This window comes from Dromaius novaehollandiae, chromosome Z (assembly GCF_036370855.1).
Source record: "Dromaius novaehollandiae isolate bDroNov1 chromosome Z, bDroNov1.hap1, whole genome shotgun sequence".
Classification (NCBI taxonomy): domain Eukaryota; kingdom Metazoa; phylum Chordata; class Aves; order Casuariiformes; family Dromaiidae; genus Dromaius; species Dromaius novaehollandiae.
Window position 1 is genome coordinate 54,390,381 of NC_088132.1, and position 24,683 is coordinate 54,415,063.

Here is a 24,683-nt window from a genome sequence, read left to right on the forward strand (position 1 = left end):
CTAAGAGTATGTAATATAACAATTGACTATTTTGTACACACACACACGTGTGTGCATATACGTATACACACACACACACATATATACATGTATATATATACACACACACACACTCTTGACTGTTAACAGAATATAGATATGTTCATAAAAAATCTACACATTAGGGACTATTCAAAGGTCTCTAAAACTCACGGGACTTTCGACACTAGCTTCATTTAGCTCCATACAGGTTTTTTGTAAAAAACAAACCTACATGAGCCTCCCAAAACTTAGCAGGAGGACTATATGTTTAATCTGTATCTAGAATATACAGTTTGTTTTTTTCCCAGACATCTCTGGACCCACTAGTGAGAGTATTCCAAAATCTATGGCCATTTATTAAGACTGATTTTTATCCTTTAAAACTAGTGGTAAAATAAAAATAAACAAACAAGACTCCTCGTTTTGCATGCTGTTAGGTTTTGACACAAACCGGAAGCAAGAAAACGCAAAGCATGGCTCAGGACACAATATTTAACATCCTACTCCATATTTAGGTTTCAGCAGTGCTATGTGTCTTCACTTTGCATGTAATCGTTCCTGCTTTGCTCTGTCAGGTACGTAGCACTCTTTCTAAGTACCTCTCTGAATGTAAATCATGTAAGACGAACAATACAGAAATTAGACATTGACTTACTGATTCTATTCATGTTTTTAAACTACGGGAACATTTATAACACGAACGAAATAAACAATCGATATCCATCCTTGCAAAAATTCTGATACAAGAGAGATATTTGGTACAAAGCACCAAACTGGGAAACCTTGAGGCTGTTTAATAACCAACATGAGCTCTTAAACTAATTTCCAGTCCAGCTTTCCACCATAAGCTATAAGAAAAGGAATCCATTCTACCTTTTCATACTCGGTATTGCTAATTGTAATAAGATATTCAGGCAACAGTAATAAAACCTCATTCTAAATCTGGAGGGAACTGATGAAAGCAATTACAGTGAGGGCTTGGTACTGTCAAACTGTCAAGTTTCAAGCTTAATGTAATTCTTTAGAGTTTAAATTTTTTCTACTCTAGAAGGAAAGGATTGCAAGCCGTTTTCTGTTGAGAATGCAAAAAGACCAAAGAAACAGACCAATTAACTGCATGATGCTGAAACACGACATAATGCACCAGTAAAATTATACGTCACGTCACAGCAATTCTTCAGGAAGGGAACCCATCTTGCACTCTCGGATATTACTTTGAGAAAAAATCTGACAAGGGCCTTGTGGCTTTTAGCAGGGAGAGCTAGAAATTTCAGAAGTCTGGGAAGCAGTTCATTTAAATTTTATCAATTGTTTCTGTTTCTCTTAGCCAGAGAAATGTTCCGTTGCGGAGGAAACAATGAAATAATAAAATATAATAGTGAGTCATTAGGTTTAGTCTGAATGCTGCCGTTTATCAGCAGAATATACTCTGCCTAAAGATTTTTCCTACAGCTGCTTTGCAGCATTTGCACTGAGTATTATTATAAAACATACAACAATGTTCAATAACTTCTCAAGATCTTTTAGAGTGTGGAACGGATGACTGAATAGCACTCCAGCAATTACCAAAGCCAGGAATGACAAATTACCTATCAATACAACAAGAGCAAAGAAGTAAAGATATTTATAATTTTCCATATAGCTGCAACAACAAAGTGTAAAAAGAAAGCAATTTTTTCTCATGTTCTCTACACACAAACACACTAAAGTTGAACAAGGTTTGTGATTATGAAAAATGTCAAGCTGCCAAAATGAGGTGCAATCTAAACCCTATTTATATCAAGTATGACGTAGACGGTAGCACTGACAAGACGGCACCTAATACATGCTTCAGCTCATGCCCACTAGAGTTAGCCCCACAGTGACAACAGATCGTCCATTAACGAGAAAGTGCCACTGAGTCTATACACCAACTCAGTCTTTAGCTTCTCAACTGAAGCTCCATATGATGGTGAAAATCAGTACTAATGATGACTGGATGCACCATGAAGCAGATCTCTCACAGAGGGTAGATTATTTCATTACCTGTTATTTGAAATGCTCTGTGAAACAACGATCAGTCACTAGTGAACCTGAACTGGAGCTGAACAGGTGGCAGAGGAGTCAGTGAGTAGAAAGCAACAAATAACGACCCACAAAGTCAACTTTAGCGGAAAAAAATATTCCACTTTGACTTTTCTTGTGTTTTAATTCTACATTGAGGGAAATAAGATTGTTTTCTCTTTTAGAAGTACAGTGGTGTAAGGCACATTAAGCTTAGTGAGGCAGACAGTACAGCGTGGGCCCAAACAAGGTACCTAGATAAAGCTATGCTGGGCTGGTGGAGATACAGAGCCTTGGTAGGAACGATGCCCGGAGAAAACTCGAGTTCAACATCTCGGAGTGTGAAAGTGCCTTCTATACTATTTATGTTGCATCTGCTTGCCTCAGGCAAAGAGAAGATCTGGCCAAATTATAAATAAATCAGCATGGTACATGAAGAACAATTAAGACTCTGATAAAACTTGCGTTAATGACTTTGGCTAGTGAAGCCTGCTGTATTAAACTTTCCTCTGTTAGCCAAAATGGTGACAAAAAGTAACGTACTAATTTGCAGCTATGCGACTTTTTAGGGAATGAGTTAAAGCAAAATTGCCAGCAGACTACAAAGGTAGAATGCAGTCAATATAAAGGCAGCTGATAGGCATAGTATCATTTGCTGCTCAAAGATAAGATGCCTAAACCTACAGAAGAGGAGGCTGTTTTGGATGACTTAAAGTACTTTTTTTTTCTTACAGGTGCACACAGTTTGATTAACCAGTACACATAGTTTAACTAATAGATGTATTTAACTATTTCCCTGTTCATAACAGCAAGTGGACTAAAAGCAGATGAAAGAGTTGATACACAAGAAACAAAGAATAAAACTCTGATCGCTAAAGCTGTTGCAAAACCATGGCAGAAAGAAACACTCATTTTCCCAGACAGAATGTGTGTGTTATGATGTTATTTTGCATCTTGTAACCATCCCAGAGCAGTCTCTGGTATTATAAAAATGAACAGATTCAGAAGGCTTGGAATTTGGACTTAAGGCTTATCAAAACTACACAGATCTTGTTAGGGCCCCAAATGGAGCTAAAAATCCTGAAAGAATAGACCTCTTGCACGATTTCGGTATATCTGCTTTCAAAAAAAGGGAGAAAGAAAGGCACCCCCACCCCCCTTAAAGGGGACTTTTACAGAATGGGCTGAAAAATGGTGTTACGTGAACCTTCAAGACAACTCTTTTGAAGCTTGGCTCAAAACACAAAAGAAGGCTTGGGTGCAGGGGGAGGAGAAGGAAAGTTACTATTTTATCATAGTGAGTCATTCATCCCCAGCACTTCTGTGTGTTTATTAAGTGTCAGCAATCACAGATTAGACAACAGAAGTGTGATAAAACCGGGCCTGATGCAAGTGACTGTTCCTAGAAATCACTCCTTACAGAACATGCTTAATTCAAAGATGTGATTTTTTTTTCTTTTAATCACTGGCTGAAAATACAAAAACTCTAGTGAAACTGTCTGTGGTGAGCAGCCCAGATCAATACAAGGCTAAGAGCTAGAATTAAATCGATAAAGAGAATACTGAGGCCAAAGATAATTCTCTTTAAAGCAAAAAACACAGGTGATTCAAATTCCCTCAGAGATACTGCCCTGCTCCACTGGAGTTTATTGATCTCCTGAAGGCTTGAACTTGATGAACCAATCTGCCACTAAAATGTCTAAAAAGAAAAATGGAAAATAATCTTGTCCAGTAGTATTACATTGTTGAGGGAGCTGCCTTCCGGGCTCCCCATTCTCTCCCTAACTCCCCCCATCCCATAATTTGAAGGAGGTAAAAGCAGCCCCAGAGGAGGACGAGCCACAGGGCCGCTGCCACCCGTTACAAGGTCCAGGGGATTCGCTCCATCCTGGCACACCAGCAGGCGCTACCTGGGACACTGCTCTGCATCACCACAAAACTGCATTTTGCTGCTCCATGGATTCTTGTAATTTCTGCCTACACCAGCAATATTATGGCAGTCCCTACTCCAAGACTATATGTACTATGAGTAGAAACTGAAGTATTACAAACCCAGGTGAGGGAAAGAAATGTATGGGTCTCCTGAGGACCACTCAAAGCAAGGCAAGTTTGGACAAAAATCACATTTACAGAGAGGCTGTCACTGGCAGTCTGAAGATGGCTGCCGGAGAGAGGTGAACAGACGTCATGCTATGTAGTAAAAGGGAGTTGTTATTGGCACAAGTTTAGAATAGTCACATTGCATATGTATGTGTAAGCCACAGTGGCTTATGCAGTTTGTCCCAAATGAATGCCAAAATTGCCTACTTTCCCACCATGCCTCTCCATGCATTTCATTTATTGCTTCCTCCCCTGTCTTCCAGCAGTCCAAATGGCCAAATCCACGCACTGGCTCTGACGTGAACAGGAACACAGTAGCTGGCTGGCATAAACCCAGTCTGAGTCCAAATTGGGAGAAGCTGGATTTAGGCCAGCTACAAAATAGGCAGCTTTTGGTGGCAGAAACAGGCTTTAAAGGTTATGTACACCACACTCTAGCAGAACCTCCAACGCATGATGCATTGCTACCCTTTCCAGATGTGAACTCCCTTAATGGAGAAGCTAGTTCCAGAATCACTAAAGGCTTTGTTGAGTTAATATGTTAATAGTGCTTCTTTGTGTCATAGAAAATTAAGAAAATCTTCCGAAACCCCCTGGAAATCAACGTGCCCAGCAAACATGACAACCCTAACAAAGATTCTTCAAGATCTTGAAAAGAGCACTGGGTAAAATAATACAGACAAGAGTATTGGTAAGAAAGTTATTATTACAAAAGAACACAATGATAAGTAATGCATGCTGCAGTGACAAATGTTTTACAAGACCAGATTCCAACTCTACCATTCAAAGGAAAAAGAAACCTCAAATAGGAGATTTGGAAACAGAATCTTCCAACACATCTTGAAGCCAAGTCACTAAGAGGTGCTCAGCCACCTTGTAGCCTCTAGGCTCTAGCAGTCATTGAATCCTGCAATATCTTACCTCCACAAGAAGTCTAAGGAAATTGTTATGATCCATAGACCCCCTGAAATTGTCCCCTGTGTCACAGCTATTCAAAGAGCCCTCTACACAAAGCAGGGATTTTAAAGCCTAGAAAGCTCATGGTATCTGAAGTTGGCAGTTACTGAGCAAATGTCTTTGTTCTTGCCAAACCTCCTCGGAATAATGTAGATGTATGAAGCTATTTAGACGTGTAGCCAGTTGGGAGTTTTCTGGCTATGTTTTTAATATATTTTTCAGCCAAATCAGAGACACACATAAAATATCCATCCGTAGTAATTACAAGAAAAGTTGGGAAAATAGGGCTTTGGGTTCATAGACCAATGACCTAATTACACTCGCCCACATACAGCGTTTTTCTTATTTGTGGCAGATATAAAATGGCTAGCATTCTTCATTGCCTGTCTTGAAATCTGTTGTGCAATGTTCCTGTCATCAGTGGTGCTCTGCTCTTTCTTAGACATGACTGTGTTTTAGTGACTAAACCGTATATACTGTCAGAAAGCTGTTATATTTCCCTCAAACTTAGATCTGTAATGTTTGGGAAGGGAGGTTAAAAAGGCTTACAAAATAGAACGGTATGTGACACTGTTAGGCATTAGTCTTGCATTTAATATTTATGAATATTACAACATACTGCACCTGGGCCAGACTTGGTCATGATCTGCAGGAACAGACAGCAAAATCATGCAAGACTTCTTTTGATCACGTGGGTGCATCTTGCTCAGTGTAGCACTGAAGTGGCTACCATTACCCAACATCAGCCTCTGAACCTTGTGTCTTGTGCCATCCAGGTGCTGTATTTCAGTGTATCCGAAGTCTATCCGGAAAAATGTATGAGGAACTAACCATTTCTAGTAAAATGTATGTTTCCAGCAGTTAATTTGGCAATTCCAAAAACTCTGAATGCAGATGATACTCTCCTTTGCATCTGAGCTTTTAAAAGTGTCCTCCTCTTTGTAAAACAAAGTCCTTGATTTTCCCATTAAAACATACCAGATACACCACTGTATAATGGGAAGTGTCTAACATATGAAGGACACACATATATTTTATATGTTTACCAGACACAGAAAACACAGATAGTAAGCACTGACTTTAATTTGTTTTTGAAGAGTCTTGTCAGAGAAAGGCGCAGAAGAGTTGTTCTATTTGTTGCTGTGTGGACAGCCTTTACTCTCTACTTTCTCAATTTCTGTTATACAGTTGAACTTGTATTTCTGGGCAAATACACTAGATAGAGTCTAAAGGTAAATATTAAACCAATAACTGACAGATGAATAACGAGCCTTTTCTGAGACAATCTTTTATTTAATGCTAATAGCTTTGGTACATTAATCACTTAATGTTTGGGCTTGAACTTCTGCCCTAATGGAAACTTATTAAGAGAAACTAGTCAAATCAAATGATCAAACATACCTTTCTCTATATATTTATATGTTAAAGTAGTATTTATGAAATATTTAACTGGAGCAAGTCTTCCAATTGTCCAATTCAGCCATGGCTTAAAAGTTAATGAAAATTTCCAACAGAACTGCAAAAGACATGTAAAAATAACTTTGCCTATGTTTATCATACCAATTCATCCTTACATGCTATTTTCCAGCTCAAAGAGTTAATTTTTTAACAGAGAGGAGTGTATCTTGGTTTCTGTCAAGATAAACACTAGTGACATACAGTGCACAGAAAATAATCCAAAATGACAAAACTGATTTTAGAAAATGACATTCACTAACATAGCTAATAGTGAGTAATTCCGGGTTGGGATTTACCAGATTTGATCTGAACCATAAACTATTCGTTGATTTACAGGTCTATGCAATAATACTTTAATGTGACTGTGGCAGATTTCCCACACAAAAAGCTCATTCTAAAGACAACTATTTCCTTAGACTACTAAACAGTGTCTCATTGTGCTGATGATATTGTCGGAAATGCAGGCTTTTGATTAAGGGGATTAACATTGAAATGAAGACAGATCACATTTTTAACTCAGTTGGACGAGATGGTGTTAATTTTGCATAAAGATATTAGGTTGGATATAACTCCCATGGTTTGATTATTTATAGATGCATTTCACAGAATAATTAAAAATTCTGATTCACAGAAAATTCTCTGTTTCTGTTGTCCCTTCCTTATATACATTCTCCATATAGTGCTTGGATGATTACTAATATCTCAGACAGCAATAGGCAGGAAAGGCCTTCAAAAATGCATGCTGTATTATTACAGTTCCAAGGACTAAGCAGCTTCACCTTCTTTCCATCCAGGCTCTCCATATGCAGTTGCAATTCAATGCTGTCAGCCTGCACTGGCATTAATTTTTCAGCACCGAGTATGCAACAATTGATTGACTGATTCTATAAAGATTCCTATGAGTGAACAAACCTCCTTCCTCCTTCTGGTTTTGGTCCACATACCTCGTTTTCTACCGTCTTGCCCTCTGATACTGTTTTCGATGCTATAGTCACTTACTGTTGATGCACAAACAGCTGAGCCAGCACAGCAAACTCCCCTGACTTCGGGCCCTGCCAAGACTGTAAGAGCTCAGCATGAAGAAGCAGTTCAGTGATCCAAAGTTCCTGTTGCCTAATCAGTCCTTTCACCCTAGGCAGGAGGCAGTCATGCTTCTGCTGTGGTTTTGCAAAAAAACATGAATTATATGGAAGTACAACGAACTATCAATTACTGACCCAATTTGCAATGCTGGGAATCAAATCCCAAAGAATCCACATGATCAAAGAAGAATTGAAGGTTGCAAGTTTTACTGCTGTATTTTTACTGGAACACAGTTTACTCCTCCTAAAATCATTCACATTAACACAATACTTGCATGGTCTGGAGCTGTTTAAACAATACCTCATTCTGCAATTGAACATTTCAAGAAAATTAGCCAAGTAATAAGACAAAGCATTTTCTTAAAATATTAGAAAAAGTTTTGTAAATTTAACTTTTGACCTTGGAGCCTTAAACTAGAACAATTTGGAAATCAGTCATACAGCATATCTCTTTTAAATATCAAAAAGCATTTGTAATGGATTTTAGAATTAAGTGAATGAAAACCGCTATAGAATCTGTTAGGAATTATCAAACTAATGTAAAGAATTTACTCTTATGCAAAACCCACCATTTAATTTCTTGTGCATTTAGCCACAGGCATTAGAGAAGAAATAACATCTTAAGCTGAAAGAAGTCAGAGGATAAGGACTTAATTTAACTTGGAGAGTAAAATGTGAAGGTAATAAATCAGCGCAGGGCTTGCATATAGCACAATGCATATGCGGTAGTGCATTTGTTTTTTCCACTCTAGATCCTGCTGATGGGAAATCTGAATGCGCATTGTTAAAATCACTGAGAGCAAAGTACAAGCTTACAATCGTGTTGGCACGACTGAGATTTAAATGGATGAATTTACTGAATCTTTTGCTGTCATTGTCCACAGCTTTCATAGAAAAGGTTTCAGAAAGGAAAGAATCTTTGGTTGCAATCCAGAAAAGTTAAGTCTCCAGGAGAAATTCAGACAACATCAAACTGTAATTTCAAAGCAATACCCCCTGCAAATTGTCACAGGGCTCTACCTTCAGGCATGTCACCGAGGCACATCTTTAACCCATAACGAGGGGGAGGATGTGAAAAAAGATCCATTCTGAAGGAGACAAGAACAGAGTATGTCTCAGCAGCAAGGGTTTTTTTTTACTTAAGTGGACAGACAAAAACTTCTGCACTCTTTTCTTCTTCTCTAACAGCATATTCTTGAGTGTTATTAGTGGGGTCCCTCAAAGAAATAAGTCTCAAAACTGATGGCATTCTCCTTCTTGGAGCACTTGTTCCAAGCTATCTGAGGCCTCAGTGGTTTGAAGTTTTTCTCTGTAATTCTGCGCACTGGAATCTTACACATGAAGAATAAAGAAGGGACTTTGGATGTAAGCCCATTCCACCAGGCTGCGTCTTAATTTGGCTCTCTCAGTCGTGCTGAAAACAATATTCTTCATAGCAAGAAACTGCAGTAAGATTAAAAGAGGTGAAACTCCCCCAAACATGCAGTGAATGTCTCAGTCTGTACAGAATGAATGTCTCAGACAGTACTCAGTCACAGAGTACACAGGATTTAACTGATGATTTGAGAATATAAAAAACAATCAGAAAAAGAAAATCTGATATTGAATGAGCAGATGCACATATCAAAGTACAGTAGTTCTGTAGGATCCCATGGGGGCAATGAGGAGGCTATTCCACTGCATCTAACCAGTGACCTAACATCCTTACCCAGGGACCTGGGCAGAAGGGCGAAAATATGGCTCCCCTCTTCGGCCAGCCTTGCACAAAACTGTGGTCTGGAGCCTGCAATTCTCTGCCCCTTGAGCCTTGGTGCATTTGCAGCTCCTGCATCCCTAAAAGTAACACCCTGGCTGACTCGCCTTAGTGTGCTGTGCAACAAAGTGATGGATAGAAACTCTGGAAAGGCACTGAACATTACACAGGGCTGCAAATACAGTCCACAAGAGCCTGAAGATGACTCCTGTGAGGATGTGTGGCTAAAAACCCAAAGAATAAATTGTGCAAAATGCTCACATTGAAAAGATATAAACAGGCTCTTTGTAGTATATGGTCAGCTGTACTGAACTTACAAAAGATGCATACATGATATGAAATGATATGTCTGAAACTCTGAAAAGATCCCCTAGCACTACTCTTTTGGCTGCTGCTGCCAAGAGACAGCCGGGATTGCTCTCTTTATTACATTGTAACTAGCTGAAGAGCTCTCCTCACCCCTGCCCTGGATGGAAGGAGAAGCAGCACAGGAAGTCGAATATGCTCTTCTTTCCTACTGTATGCCTTAACTATATTCACAAACCAGTTTGTGTGTTATGCTTACAGGAGCACTCAAACATCTATCTATACCTTCAGACTCACTGAAAGCTAATGGGACTTTGGTTCCTAAGTGTCTAAACCATGAGATTTAGGTTCTTTAGTGTTTTCAGTGCTTCAGAAAACTGTACCCTTTGCTTACACCCAATCTGATAGGTCAACATTACTGGAGAACTGCAGAATCAGACAATACGGGAAGCACCTATTCATGCTCTCAGAATACAAAAAATATGTCCTGACATCACCAATAAAAAAACCTAGTAACGCTACTGAAGAAGAAAAAAGTAATTAATTTCAATGCCATTGAAAATAATGCTTATTATCTGCTAAAAGACAAAACTGACATGGAATTATTGCCAAGACTTTGAAGATGTTGCAACATGAGATACAAAAACCCAAGGTGAATAAAGGACCAGATTGTAGGCTTTTAGATCTGTGCATGCTTCCTGATCAGAAGCCACTACATACTGAAAATACTGCAAGGTTCTTTCTACACAGACCAAACAGGAGCTTTTCAGTCATATTAATTCACTTCAGCAGAAACTACTCCTTAAGACAGACAGGGACACCACTCAGCAAAATTAGGATCACTTGAACTGGTCATCTTGCTACCCTTGATGAAACTTCAACATATCAACATGTTCAGCTCAGTTCAGCTCAGCATAATAAACTACGATTCCATGAAGCACAAGCAGGGAAACTGAAGTAACACCAATGGAGAACATACCTTATCTACATAAACCACTTCTAAGGAAACAAAGTGTATGACAGGGAGGCAGGAAGTCCTGCAAGTAAAATTGCCAGAATTTTGCCAGAGACTTCCGCATCTGCACCTATCACTGTATACAAATCTAGCTTTTGTACCGGCTCTCTTGCTGGCAAATGTTAATTCATTTCTCTGTCTACATTGGTTTCCCAGAATACAGCATTAGACAAGTGGTATTAATTTACCTGTAATTCCTCACAAAGGATTGTGAAGATGAACAAGCTCTGTGGATTTAGCATTTTAGGTAAGATAATCTATTTCCTGCTGCACAAGCACTATTCCTCATTACTGGTATTTTTGCAGAACTGTTTTAAATGAACCAAGAGATGCAGCTCCACTCTTCTCTGGAAATGTTATCCTGCAAATCAACAGATAAAACTGACAATTTTCTGAACACATTGTTCAAAAGCTCTTTTTCTTTTCAACTCATCTTTTTTAATCCTATTTCTCACATTAAATTCTCTGTTTTGTGTTGATACCCTTCAAATATTGTCAAATGTTTCCTTTGTTGTCCCTTAACCAATCTATACATATTTAACTTAAAACCACTCCTTATAAATCTGTGGCTCCAAATACCTCTACTGTGTGTGCTGTTCTCTCCATCCCTCCAGCAGTCAGTATCTTTCTGCTAACGAGGCCTCTGGATCTCAAGTGACAGGAGACCTCTGCTTATGCTTCCTGCTTATGCAGGAAAAAATTGAATTGGTCTTTATTGCTGTCAAATTAGTATTCTAAATTCATGCTTAATTTGCTGTCAGCTACTACTTCTAAGTCTGTTTTGGCATTACTGCTTTCCAAGGTTTCTCTCACTCATAGGAATCTGTGTCTCAGATTATTTTTCCCTTGATAGGTTTGCACTAATTAATGTTTCTAAAACGCTTTTTAAATGGAAAGCACTATATAAATATTAAGTATTCTTATCTGTAATGGAAAACATGCTCCATTACCATTGTCACATAAACTTCACATCAACACACTTTATGTAGATTCCTTGGTCACGGACACTTGATTTCCTAAAAAGCATTATGAACTGAATACATTAATAGGAAATATATCTGTGTAGACTATTCCACACAAAAGCTGGAGTATGCACTGTATGTGTTACATAAGCAAAATATAATCCAAACAACTGTATCTATTATTTATGTTTAATATAAACAGAAATTTAGCCCAGTCTGCAATTTTGCACATGCATTTTACACTGATTTTCACTGTCTAAACACTGTCTTATTGAATTACTGACTGCCTAACAATGCTTGGCACAGGGAATTATTAAATGTTGAATGAAATGACATTTGATAAGTTTAGGCAGAGATATTAATTATCAAAAAAAAAAAAAAAAGGCAAAGCCAAAACAAAAAAAAGAATCTCTACTTCTGCTACCAAGTATTTCATGAATTTGGATTTAACGCGTAACATTTTAAATGGTCTATTCCACAAAGAAATGCAAAATATACCAGTACACTTCAGTATCTTTAATCCAAAAGTGATAAAGACGACTGCAGACTGTCTTTATTGCAGATGACAGGGTGCTGCATCCATTCTCACCAGGGGAGCTGATGACATACGGTGCCCTCAGAGACTGGCTGTTCATAGCTGTTGGTGTCACAGTACAAAACTTATGCCCAAGGGGTCTAGAAGCGCTGGGGAGACAAAGGAAGGACACTCACCCAGATAATTCATTAAAGCAGGCAGCAAATGGACTGACAAGGCTTGTTCTTACAAAATGCTGCATGCTTGGTGCTGATCCAGTAACTCGCTCACCATGGAAGTCAATGGAATTGTTCACAGATTTGAAGGTTAAATTTGCGTTTACATATTTTATTCGGTTGGGATCTGCATAGTCAGCGCGCTTCTGGATGGGCCCACCATTCGGCTAAGTTTTCTCAAGTCTACCAGCTTTTGATCTTATTTTTAACTTAGAAAGCACTGCGGCAAATTTTCTGCAAGCTCACTTCAAAAGGAGGTGGATTGCATATCTTCACTTTATCTAGTTTTTCCAACAAAAACCTATTTTATATGTATCTTGCTATGAGACATTTTATCATATTGCGTTTTCTTCTAGACTAGAGTCCCTCTCCAAAATTCAGAGCAGAGAATAAAAAACAACACTTAATCTTCTTAAACACTGTAAGAAAGCCAGTCTATCCAACCAATGCTTGTGTATGAAAGCTTCTACTTGTTGAATTATACTTGTGATGCTGAGTTACTGAACGATACATGTGTCACCATGTGGAACAGCCACTACTCCATTCCACAGACAGTGCGTGATATGTTTGTGTCATATTTTATAAACTATAGTTTCAGATAAACTGCTGGCAGATTGCTTATTTTGGAGATTGTGAAGGCAGAACAGCATACTGCCAATGCACCTCTTACGCTACCACAAGAACAAAAAAGGTGTTTTCGCCTACCTTATAAAACACAGAAGGGGGCCCTAATCTCATATAAAATGTCTAGACTCTGGATAAACAGTCACCAAAGCCAGTGCTGTTGCCAGTCACTGAATTACCACGAAGATGAAGTTGTATATTAATAACATATCACTGACGTTCATGGGCAAGAAGCAAATTCAAGAGAATCTTTGCCCCCTAAATATCAGCCTCACGTACAGTCGCAAACATGTAAGCACAACAACGGCCCCAGGGCTCCAGCCAAAGCCCAGCCAGCTCAGGCAGTTTAAACAGCAGGTGTTTGTCAACCTGGTTCACTTCTTGACCAAAGCACCTTTCCTGTCCTAAAACCAAGTCGGAGTACAAGATGACATGCATTTGCAATATCTCTATCAGTATTTCTATTATTATTTATAATGTTGAATACCAGTCTCCCAGCAGCACAATAAAATGCAGCTCAAAATTGCAAAGGCCTTCCCTTGCTCACATAATTACAGTGTGCACATGCAATTCACTTAACATCATTATAAATCCAGGTTAACCTGTACAGACATACAGGAAACTTAAGGGGAATCAACAAAATGTGAAAGCAATGTGCATGCTTTACTACATGGGAACGCTTTCTTTCAGGAGTACAGTATGCTTCATTTGTTGTAGCTTCGCTTAATCAGACTTTTATTTTTACTATTATCCATAGTTAAATATAATTACAAAGACAATAAGGGTCACCACAGTTAGTTTTCACAGGATTTCATAAAACAGGCATTTGAGATGATTACTGCATCCACAGCAAACATGCTGAGAAACTCAGCCATTGTAGCAAAGTGGTCACGTACACAAAACAGATGTAGGTATCAGTAGGGATCTTGTTTTATGAAACCAGGAAATAATCTAAACGAGAAATTAATTCTTTCTTTCCCTTCAAATCACAAGCAAAGAATACAAAAATGACAAACCCCACCAAGCATTTATAATTACCGTACCTTTTCAATACAGAATTAGCTTAGCTTGCTGCACATGTAAAAGAGCATTATAACAATAGTAACAACTAACTGCTTCAACAGACGTCAGCCATGGTGCGATCTCTGGAAGGATTACAAGAATAGACTTTTTTCACTGCAAACGAAGAGAGAATAAACAGATTGTGAAGACAACCATCTCGCTTGACGTGCCCTATCCAGATCACGCTAGAAAGGGAACGTTTTGCTGAGCTTCAGCTTCCGTGAGAAAAGGAGCTTGAAATGGAGACAGAAACCTGGTAATCTGCAGAGTAAATTTGAGAGCAAATGTTTTGTTCCTGAAAAGGATCTACCTGCAAATAGCTCTCAGTTAGCTTAAGCGGAGACTGCAGGAGTGGCCATGAGCAGGTTAGCTGCATGACCAGGTTACCTTCCCACATAACATTTAGCTCCTGCTTTCTGCACTGCAGGAAAAAGTTACAACCAAACCAAACCAACCCTCACAGGAAGAAAAGCACCTGTTGCTATTTCCATAAGCAGCAGCTTGAAAAGACCTCAAAATGTGGACAGATTTAAAAGAATTTACAAGATTCCCCTTAGAAATGTCTGTTCTCTGGCTGCAAACCCAGCTAAGCTCCTTCCTTGAAAATGGCTGTACAATATTTAATCAAATTGTCTGGTGGGGTTTTGCAACAGACAGAAATGTTCTGAAGAATTAGGAAAAGAAAATCAGATCCATTTACATCAGTGACCTAAGCAGCAGCTTGAATCTAAAGATATAAGAAGTGAACAAACCCACTTTTTCATTCTGCTCATATTCCAAGTTACAGAAGCATAAACAGAAATATATGGCAGTAAAATCAGTTTGTTTTTATTGCACGGTAAGCTCTTATAAATGATCAACTTCTCCCCACCACATTTTTTAAAGAATAATTTGCTCCTAGTCAAAAAGCCTGTATGCCAAGTTTCAGCACAGAATAAAATTTTTACAGTGAAGTTATAAATTTTTGAAAAGTGGGTTCTATGTACTAACATACACTTAACTATTACAAGGGCAGCAGGTGTCACTATAACAAATGATGTAAAGTTCAATTTAAACATCAGAGAACATATTGAAATACTTTGGAAATTGCCACAGGCCACTAACATTTTATATGAAAGAAAAAAGAAAAGAAAAACCAAATCCCCCTCCCTAACGTTTAATTTTCCCCCCACAAGGCAAAGTAAAGAAAACACAGACACAAATTCTTTGTAATTAACAGGACTGTGGTTTTACAGTTAAACAAGGACCAAGAAGTGAAAAGTTAACAAATCATTAGACAACATATATTGCCCTGTATGAGAACTATAACAATCTGCAAAATAGCTTAGGATACATGACCATGAGGTCAACTGTTTTCAGTAGATAATCACACTTATAAGCATCTTTACCTCATGGATAAGGCATGCAACATAACACAGGAATATTCTGACAGTTTCAAAACAATTATATTTGCCTTCCCTGTTATTTTAACAAATAAAGAAAGTAAAGTTGCTAATCACTGTTATGAGCTAAAAGAAAGCATAAGGAAAAAAAACTGTGTCTATTTTTTCTTCTCCACCCCCTTCCCTCCCATTTTTCTGCTCCCCAGCATGGTTTCCATAGCAGCTTCCCTGTTTACAACACAGTGGCCTTCCCCCCTCCCTGATGTTACAAAGCACTTTAACACCTACTTAACTTTAAAACCAGAGGACTCCTCTGGGAGTCCCAGTACCCTGCGCGGATGCGTTGCTGAAGCCAGGGCCAGACAGGGAGGACATCGTGTAACGTGAAGGGCAAGGAGGCATGCAACTCTGTTCGCTTAAGGACAGTGCTCCTTGCCAAGAGGAGCTTGCTAGTGAAGTGCCCAATTTTCAACACTGCATTTAGGTTTTGCACTAGATTTCCCCCTTCCTCCTGAGTCCGTGTTAGGATCGTGTTTGTCCAAGACCATACCTGGTTCAAGCTGCCAGTATTGCGCACCGATCAACGTTGCACTCTGCATACCACTGCAGGCAGGAGCCCCACTGGGTATTTTGCAGTGGAAACATGCCTGGCCGCCGGCCCCAGGCACCCTCGGGCGCTTGTGGGGCGCCGAGAGCCCCGGCCAGGGAGTTGCCCTGGGCGGGGAAGCACCCAGTGGCTGCCCGGGGGGCCCACACAATGCTGCAGGCCAACCCACGCTGCTTTCCCAGACTCCTTGAGCTCTGCTGCAAGAGCAATACAGCCTACGCTAAAAATCTATCAGGAGGAGGATTGTTTTTTAAAAAAACTTTTTAACGATAGCAGCATTATCATGTAAGTGGGACTTCTTAAACCCCCAGCACAGTGAGCACAGCATCTTCGGCCCCTGAACATCCCAAAGACTTGCATTTTGTGAGCAGGCATATCCTTAACTGCTGGCTTCCTCTGTCATATATCATAGGGTGACTTTAACATACACACAGAAGGCCAATACCTGGCAATTTGCCCCAAAGCCAACACAGCTGCATGTAACAGAATAGCCTGTGAGATGAGGGCAGCGAGAGAGAAATCAGGTTGTCACTGTGCCGACAGCCAGGCACCGTGACCCCGATGCGGCTGGCAATGCTCGCCCTTCTACCGGTGTCGCTGTGTATGGGCTACGGATAGCCACAAGCAATTCACCGGACTTTTATTCAACTGGATATATTAGGGTGCATCACACAGTGGAAGTGTATTTGCTAGCACACTTGAATTTCAGATAACCTCGACCATCACATAACGTGCATTCTGGTTGTCCAATAACCCATCTTTCCTGCATCTAAAAGCACCTCATGCGGCCTGTGTTGCTTCCTGAGTGCAAACAGCTTCTCTCATCGAAAGATCTGGCCATTTTCACCAACCGATTTTCTCAAACCATCTAAGGAAGTTTGGCACGAGAGCAGCAATTTTAACCCATGCAACTCACAGCAGCAAATGCAGTAATGAAACAGCACTGAGTCCTCATGTCAAAGCTTACAAGCAGGTCAGGCAAAACTTAGTATCTGAGCACAGAAGTCTGGGAGAGGGGATTAATGGAAGTTTTAGAGCTTTTAATTTTCTCTTAAAAAAAGAGAGAAGTATAGACTCTGGGGAGATTACGGAGATCCCTCTGTGAGATGGGAAGTGGGCACTGGTGGTGGGTACAGCCTCTTGCTTTTTCAGCCCCTTCCTCAGGTTACCCAGGGCTGCCACGTACCCTCCATGCAGGGCCCTCACAACCCAAACACCCCTCTGCCTCGAGCAGCTCCATCCTCCGCCGCAGCGGCTGCTGCTCCTTCCAGCCCAACCTCCCGCCTCGGCAGGATCTGCAGGGAACCGACTGGTCAAGCTGCAAACGCTGCTGCAATAATCCATCTCATCTCCTCTGCCTCAAGAAAAAAAGCAAGCGATCTTCAGCCTTCACTAGCCTATGCCCTACACAGCTGCCCATTTCACCTGTGCCTGAAGCTAACTGATATTCGAGCTCTTCCATTTCTTGAAATGAACATTTTAACCCAAGAAATATGAATATTATCTGTTAAACATTTTTTGTGGGTTTTTGCTTCATCATAACAACTTTGGCCCTGACTCAACAATGCACTTAAGCATGCGCTTAGTTTTACGTAGATGAATAGGTCTGTTGAAAAAATGCTCTAGTTAGGCATAGAATTGATAACGTGTTTCAGTGTTTTGGATTAGGCTTTAATTGCAGGAAAAGTTTTAAACCATATAATATAACATTTAAACATCTATTCATGAGCAAGTTTATGCATTCACTTTAAAAAAAATAGTTATAGGAGTGTTCCCTAAGAGAAACAAAGTATGGTGTTAAAGATCTGTAGGATGAAACCAATATTAGCTAGCAATCTGATAATGAAACCATACCGTAAAAAAAACCATTCGTGACTCTTCTGCTAATCTCTGCTCTCACAGACAAAACAGGATTCTTTCATCAATTTCTGTAAATTAGATTATATTGTTTTGAAATATCAGTACAGTTAGTATCTTTTTTGGGTTTTTTTTTGCTAATTCGTTCATTTTTCAAATCCAAAATGCAATAATTCATGTAATCACAACTCCAGACCACATTAATGTCAGCACCTCTTACCTGCTTTACAGCATACTTAATCTTTTTAAAGTGGGAAATTATAATTCCTTGTGTCACTATCTTCCCTAGCCTATTTATAATAAGAAAACAGCGATTCAATTTTATTGTAAAATATCCCAAATAAATATTTTAAATAGCACATAATGGCACAAACATGAACACAGAATATGTATTTTACATAAAACTGGTCTGAGATTAAAGAAGCTTCATCAGTAGAAATTTAGCAAGAAAGATTAGTCCCGGTATAAGAAGAATCATCCCATTTAATTTCAGCAGCAAAATAGCCCTCAGCTTTTTATACTGTGAGTATACAAATGTTGCATTCTTTTGTTTTCACAGAGACCATTACATTTAATTTTCAGCAAAAAGTTATCTAGCATCAATTGTTTCTGAAATTAAAAAAAAGCATTTTTCAAGTTATCTATGTCTTATATTTCAAAGGCCCACTATCATTTACATAGTGCAATACTTACAGTATGGAATTTTGCAGCATTTTTAAAAGCTGGAAAAACAGTAAGTCTATTATAAAACTGAAATAAAAAAAATACAGATGACCATTGAAATCAACTTCCTCTGTAAATGTGCTGCATTTACAGATTATCTGGAAATCATTTGGTGTGCTACCACTTAGAATCTTATTTACTGAGCAACGGCAGTGTTCCTGATACCACCTTGGCAGACAAAAGTTCCAAAGAAGAGCATAATTCAGCCAGATCTCGAAATTGGAAGCACTTTAGCATATCAGCAATATATCAAATAATGAGGCAAGCTCAGAGGCATGCAGTTTTTTGCTGAAGACTTTTTTGAGAGGAAGACTCTTTAGGTATGAAGGCCATGTAATGTAGGTCACAGATAAAAACAAACTATTAAAGCTAGAGGATGAACTTTGGCACTAGCGTGAAAGAGTATGATCTGGACATGAAACATGAAGCGTATGATGGAAATGAGAGAAGTAGGAGGACTGTGAGGTTCTGAAATGAAGGAAAATGTTTGGTGGTATTCAGAACTAGACTTCAGCTCTTTTAAAGTCACTGCTCCTTTCTCAGCTCACTGACTACAATTACATGTCTCATTTCTGATGAAGTCCTGAGCAAGGCATGGGACGACTTGTCATCTGTGCCAGTTATGAATTTCCTTGTGGAAGGAAGTAGTAGTCGATAGGAAGAGCACACAGCAAGAGGAAAGGATAAAGAAGAACAGAAGAGATTTCTCTCCACAGCTGTCAGTAGGAGGCTGCACACTAGAAATACGCTCCAAGAAGTTTGTGCAGTGCTGTATTCTCAAGAGACATGGATACAATGATACCAATTCAGTAGCCTGAGTCTCAGAAAAACAGACAGAATCATACTTCTCTATTTCTGTGTACAGTTCTCTGTTCATATGCATTGTCAAATACCAAATGAGATTGAGACAGAATAGATATTTATATAAATATATACATAGGGACTCTTGACATGTTAAAACTGAAAAATTTTTATTCATAACATCTTCATTTATTCTTATCATCTTCATCCATAGCATAGCAGTAAGACCACTCTAAAGATAAAGAAAAATATTTTATCAGCCTGAATCAATACTGGACTTTCTCATCAAAACAAACACTGCAGCATTTTATTCCTACAGGGTTGCCTGAGAGCTATGGTTTGAAACCAGTGTCATCGCATAAATCATTTTTTTTTAATTATTAATAAGAAAAATTTTCCTTGCAGTTGTAGTGGGAACACTGCTCACATATTGATCTCTTCCCAAGTAGTTCCCATTTAACAATTCAAATATTTTATGTTGTCATCTTTGCAAGTGAAGTCCCTACATGTTATAAGAAAGCATTTCTACTGATGGGCTGTGCTTCTAACCTATCTCATTTCTCTCTCCATTATATCACTTCAGTGATACTGAAGTACCACTTCAATGTGGGAGATGTGCAAGTATGCTAGTTTTCTTTCATACGCACTAGCTCATTAGATGCTTTCAAATCAAGTACAGCAGTACAAACAGCGTCCAGGGTAAATGAAAAGCTACCAATCAAGATTCGATATCCACTGCTAAGGAATTGTTTGTTTTCAAGTTCATGTCAAATAACAAATACTGATGACAAGACTGCAAGACAACCTTATCCACTGATTATCTGAAAAGTCCAGCTGGTATAAAGTTCTTTCCTCAAGAATTCTTGGCCATACAATCAGATTACACGGAGCAAAGATATTACTATGAAGGTATCTCTAGGAACAAAAAAGAAAAAAACAAAAAACACCAATGAAATTTTTCAAAACATTTTTACTTAACAAAATGGGGTGTGTTTTTTCTTTTTTTAACTGCAAGTGTTTTTTACTAGATGTGATTTCATCAATATGTTCTTTAAATTATGTCAAAATGAGAGGCTATTGCAGTCAGAAGGCAGAAGAGATCCCATTATTTTGCCTGTTAATGAAGCAACAGGAAATAGCAGAGGTTTTGATGTAGGCACATGATTGACTCAGGCTTGAACTACAATCAAATACAAAAGTAATGTCTCTGACACTGTGTTAGGTGCCACAGAAAAACAGACATTGCAGAATAAGACCATTACAACCGGCTCTTTTGCTTGACAGAGTATAAAATCAGAGAGTGGGGACAAGTAAGTTAGAGTGATGCTATTAGTCACAGTTTTTTATTTCATTAATGTTATGACTTGCATGCTGGAGTCAAATTTTCATGTGAATAGGAAGAACTAACATCCTGATTTCATCCTGAATCAAGTCGTTATCAATTTAACTTATATTTGCATTCTTCCACCATTTTCTTCAATAAACTGTACATATGGGGGAGTGTGCAAGGGGAGAAAACAAGTTTAATAATGATTGGCTACATGGTACAGCACATTATTTTCTCTGTTCTACACTGATCATAAAGGTACATACAATAGTAGCAGGGAATATAACTCTTTAAAGCTCTGATTAGATATAATAACATTTATGCATACTAACCCTGCAAACAACAACAAAGTAACATGAACATAACTTTTGCAGATATAACTGCAAAAAGCACTGAGGTATTCATATGTAGTAACCTGCATGCAACCAGACCTATTCTACTGTGCAACTTTTACATCATTATCCAAAAGAGACTTCAAATTTCTACTCATCACTCTACAGCCAGTTGGCAATAACAGATATTACAGATTAATCATGTCTGGCAACTGATGAGAATTTTGAAACTGTTATTTTAATGTTCTCATTTGATGAAAAATATGTTTCTATCTTTGCTAAAACTAGATTGTATTAGTGAAGTAAATTCTTGTGCATAAATAATTTACTTGCCTTTGGACTTGACAGTAATTTCAAATTTTGAAAACAATATGGCTTTAAGTGCATGAAACAACCTATAAACTTCTCTTCAACAATTTTTTCTAGTTAAGCTACAATAACTACAAAAAATATCAACAATATGCTACGCAACCATCCTAAGCAAACAGACTGAAAATAGTCTGGTTCACCTTTTCCCTTGGCAATACGTGAAACAAAATGAAGTGCTATGAATCTGAAAGATGAGTGGTTTGAATTTATAGCCTTTTTATGAAGCTACAGTTTATTAGAATACAATAATGAGTTGAGTTTTTCATACTTATGTACAGTTACATTAAGATGTCTGATTGTAAAAGGAAATTTCACTGAATACAGAAAGGCTGATGAGCACCTACTTTGAGGTGGATTCTTCATTTGTTACACACACGCCGTTTGCCTCAGGCCTGTAATTGCACTAGTTCAGCTGTGCATCCCACACTGATGAAACTCTCTGCAGCACTGCCATCAGTTTTTTGTTGATTTACAAACTGAGAATGGATTTACATGAAGTCCGATTTAAAAAAAACAGAAAGTTAAGACTTTTTCCAAAGAGGCAGTAAAATCTTTTTATATTAGTACAGTGGTACAATATTCTTCTTTTACTTGGCAGCAACATTGTGCTCTCACCATTTTTGTCCTTGGACATTAAGTTCTTCACTACCGGCATCAAGATTTACCTAGCACTTCTCCATCTCACAATGAAGTCTGGAGTCCAAGTTCTTTGAACTGTACACACAAGCGCTTGTGAGATTAATTCATCTGTCTGTCTCCTGCAGACTTCACTGAAACTTTATTTTTTCTTTCCCCTTTCGATCTGCCTAAATTTGTTCTCATTTGTTTAGTTCTGGTGTGAATACGGATTTAGTTGCAAAATTTTTCTGGTCAGCACAGAAAGATTTCACCAAAGAGGAAGATGTATACTTGGTGGCTACACAAGTTCCTATTCTGCCCGCCACACTGTCTTCCCTCACAAATTTATTGCAAAAATATTGCACAACTTCATCTGCTGTTGCATTACAAGTATACAAAAGTATAAGTTTCTTTCTAGCATTGAGGAAATATACATTTTCTTACATTTTGTTATCTGAAGAGTAGGAAGATCAGTAAGAAGATATTTCCCAATTTGTTTACAGTTATTGTGAACGTAATATCAAAGTAACAGGTGCCAGACTTCCTATTCCAAGAACGTGAACAGTTGTGAAATGCACGTTCAGCGAAGATGGTATCTTTCTGAGGTGTGACTCAGAGTAGGATGGGCTGTAAAACACCGGATTAAAATTTCAAAAAAAGCATGGTTTTCTTCATTACATTAATTAAAGAACCTCCAAACTCCAAAACATCCTTTTCTATACATAAAGGAAAATCATACCTTATATTACTATTTTATGTTTATAAATGCAAACTGAGCTAAATTGATAAAATGCACTTTGAGAAGGACATTATACTCCTCCTCATCCTTCTTTTTCCTGTATTGTAATCTAGTCCTGTCTGTTCTCATCTTAGTTCAAGACCCAGTCTGGCAAATGTTTACTCCCAGGTGTAACGCTTACCACACTGAGTAGTCCCATTGAAGTCTCAAAGTTAAAAAGAAAAGCGTATCCCAGGAGACCAGTTTAGACTAAAGAATGTAGACAGGGTATTTACAGGGTACTGTACAGTGAATACTAAACCATTCTGACATGAGAGCTAATTCACAATTTTAAGTTAATTTTGTAGAGTCTTTCTTTGCAATATGGATACATTTTATAAATTAAATTGAGAACTAGTTCAAAACTGCTTCAGAAATCTCAGATGTAAATGTTCGAGTGCAAAATACAAATGCCTGTTATCGTTTTCCCACTAAGTCTACTCTTCAAACACTTTTTAGTGCAGATCTGTAATTTATTAAACTCTTATTACACTCTTCTTTCAAATCAACACTACACGTTTGAAGGCACCATGTTTACTGAAAGAGAACAACGGAGGATTCTCACAGAATTACACGACTGAGACCTCAGGAAGAACCAGCTTTGAGATCCCTTGCAGAATAGATTTCAGATGACTAGATGACAAAATGTTTTGTTTTGTTTTTTAAAATGCTTAGCACACACTACAAAACAAGTTAAAAAACAATAACATGAGAACAATAAAAATCCTCGCAACTCTCACTGAGAGCCTTAGGTGCAGGAACCAGATTTTCAGAAGATCTCAGCTGTCAATTCTGTCATAAAAATCACTTCTCACGATGTTTCAGTGGAAGACAAACTTTATAAGCCATGGCCTTTGGTTACACATGCTAAGGTTTTAAAAAAGCTGGCCATGATTTTTCACTGGAGAGATTTTTATTAGCAATGCATCTTCTATTACATTCACTGTTCCCTGCATCATTTGAGAAATTAATGGCAGAATAGAAATAAAGATTTTAAAAGAAGACAAAGAACTAGCCCAGTGGTTTGCCAGAACTGATGAAGGAGGAAAACGACTGGATTGGTAGTCGTCATATAACAGTGGGTATTGTGGGTGATAAAACACAGCTGAGAGCTTCCCATACAAACTCTTTCTTCCATTTGATAAACCAACATTGTACTGCTGAGATTGCAAGAACTACCTACGCAACTTCCAAACATGTGTTACACCCACACCAAACAAGTGAGTAAAATAAGTACTCACATTGTATCAAATACATGTTTAACCAAATGACTCACTGTATCCTACAGAGGATAAGTAGGTGAACAAAGTTTCTCTTTACTTAATGGCTTGTAGGAAAAACAAGCAAATAAAACACAAAAGGAAAAAGAAACTGCATCAGTTAGATAAGGAGACAATCACCCACTTCAAACAGTGAGAAAAGCATCTTCCATGAACGCAGTTATATTTCTGGAAGTACACTATAGTTTATATGCCTTTTATCCTATCAGTTATTTTAAGAACTAAAGATGATTCTGAAACAAAATATATGAGTATTTTATACAGCATATCAGAAAAGTTTAAAAACTTACAATCTCAGCATTCTACAAATAGTCTTCAAACTAAACAATTCAAGTCCTTTCATATAAATCATATATAAAGATCTCCAATGCCTCCGAACTTCATGAGCTGTCACTCATTTTAGTCCCAAAGGCACCCTTATTAAATACAAACTTAATGATTGTAGAAAATACGGTTGGAAATTTCTACCACAAAAA

The 24,683-nt window shown here is 38.2% G+C and overlaps 1 protein-coding gene across 8 annotated transcripts in view; it reads right to left on the bottom strand.

The window, feature by feature from the left end:
- The window catches only part of LOC112983650 (DNA repair protein XRCC4), a 191,411-nt gene that overhangs the window by 12,377 nt on the left and 154,351 nt on the right, over positions 1 to 24,683 (bottom strand). For 6 of the 8 annotated variants that reach the window (XM_064502482.1, XM_064502481.1, XM_064502479.1 and 3 more), the window contains one exon: positions 12,158 to 12,381. The exons of the other annotated variants lie outside the window; for them this stretch is intronic. In XM_064502482.1, coding sequence (XP_064358552.1) covers positions 12,168 to 12,381 — 214 coding nt within the window. In that variant the 3' untranslated portion in view covers positions 12,158 to 12,167. Of the gene's footprint in view, positions 1 to 12,157; positions 12,382 to 24,683 lie in introns of those variants that run through there. 8 annotated transcript variants of the gene reach the window in all.